The 798-nt window shown below is 47.0% G+C and overlaps 1 protein-coding gene across 10 annotated transcripts in view; it reads left to right on the top strand.

Moving 5' to 3' along the window:
- LOC103398521 (kinesin-like protein KIF13B) overlaps positions 1-798 on the top strand; it is a 24,970-nt gene that overhangs the window by 18,532 nt on the left and 5,640 nt on the right. For 8 of the 10 annotated variants that reach the window (XM_025053624.1, XM_025053623.1, XM_025053622.1 and 5 more), the window contains one exon: positions 358-476. In XM_025053624.1, coding sequence (XP_024909392.1) covers positions 358-476 — 119 coding nt within the window. The remainder of the gene's footprint in view (positions 1-357; positions 477-798) is intronic. The other 2 variants (XM_025053628.1, XM_025053626.1) reach the window with 1 other exon arrangement.

Genomic DNA, 798 nt, shown 5'->3' with positions numbered 1-798 from the left:
TAGTGTAGCGATTAGCACGCCGGTCTCAGAAGCGGGGCGCAGAGAGTCCGGGGTTCGATTCCCAGAAGGACCACATGCTTGGCGCCTGCTGGGGACCCCTGTTAACCCAAGAATTTCCCAAATATGCGATCAATATAGTTCAAATTATTTATTATTATTATTCTTATTATGATCTGTCACGACACCTTCAGCCTGTGGCCATCTCCATCTTTGAGGCTTATTCTGTCACTTTTTCCACTTCTTTGTTAAACCTTTCTCTCCGCCTGTTATCTTTCTTTTTTTCTTTTTTTTTTCTGCTCCCCTCTCCCTCTGTCCTTGTTTCCTCCTCTCCTCCTCTTCTAATCTCCTCTCCATCAGTGAATTCAGGCTTCGCTGCATCTTATCTCTCTCCAGTGAAGGCCGTACCAAAGCTGCTCATGTCACTGCTTCCTGGTGGGAAGGAAGATGGCAAAGCCCAGACAGTTGTCCATCAGCAGGTACATCCACTCACCCTGTCCGCCGACGTCGCTCCATTTATGCTCCTAATCTCCTCTGCCGTCTTATCGGGGGGTCGGGGGGGGGGGGGATTGGTCGTTTGTATGCATCACCGCCACCCCGAATCTAAATATACCATGCACTTAGCAGCGGTGGCGGCCAGCCCTATTTCTTCTGTTGCTATGGAAACAGCACTTATGGAGATGGAAACATAAATGATAAACTGATAAAGTGTGTAAATGTCTCTGTGGCCACGATAAGTGGTTTATAAAAGTTTGCAAGCAAAAAAAAAAAAAAAAAACGGAGAGAGAGAAGGGGGAAAAG

This window comes from Cynoglossus semilaevis, unplaced genomic scaffold (genome assembly GCF_000523025.1).
Source record: "Cynoglossus semilaevis isolate Cse_v1.0 unplaced genomic scaffold, Cse_v1.0 scaffold419, whole genome shotgun sequence".
In the NCBI taxonomy this organism is placed as follows: domain Eukaryota; kingdom Metazoa; phylum Chordata; class Actinopteri; order Pleuronectiformes; family Cynoglossidae; genus Cynoglossus; species Cynoglossus semilaevis.
The sequence above is the reverse complement of the archived record's forward strand: the minus strand, read 5'-3'. Positions and strand labels throughout refer to the sequence as shown.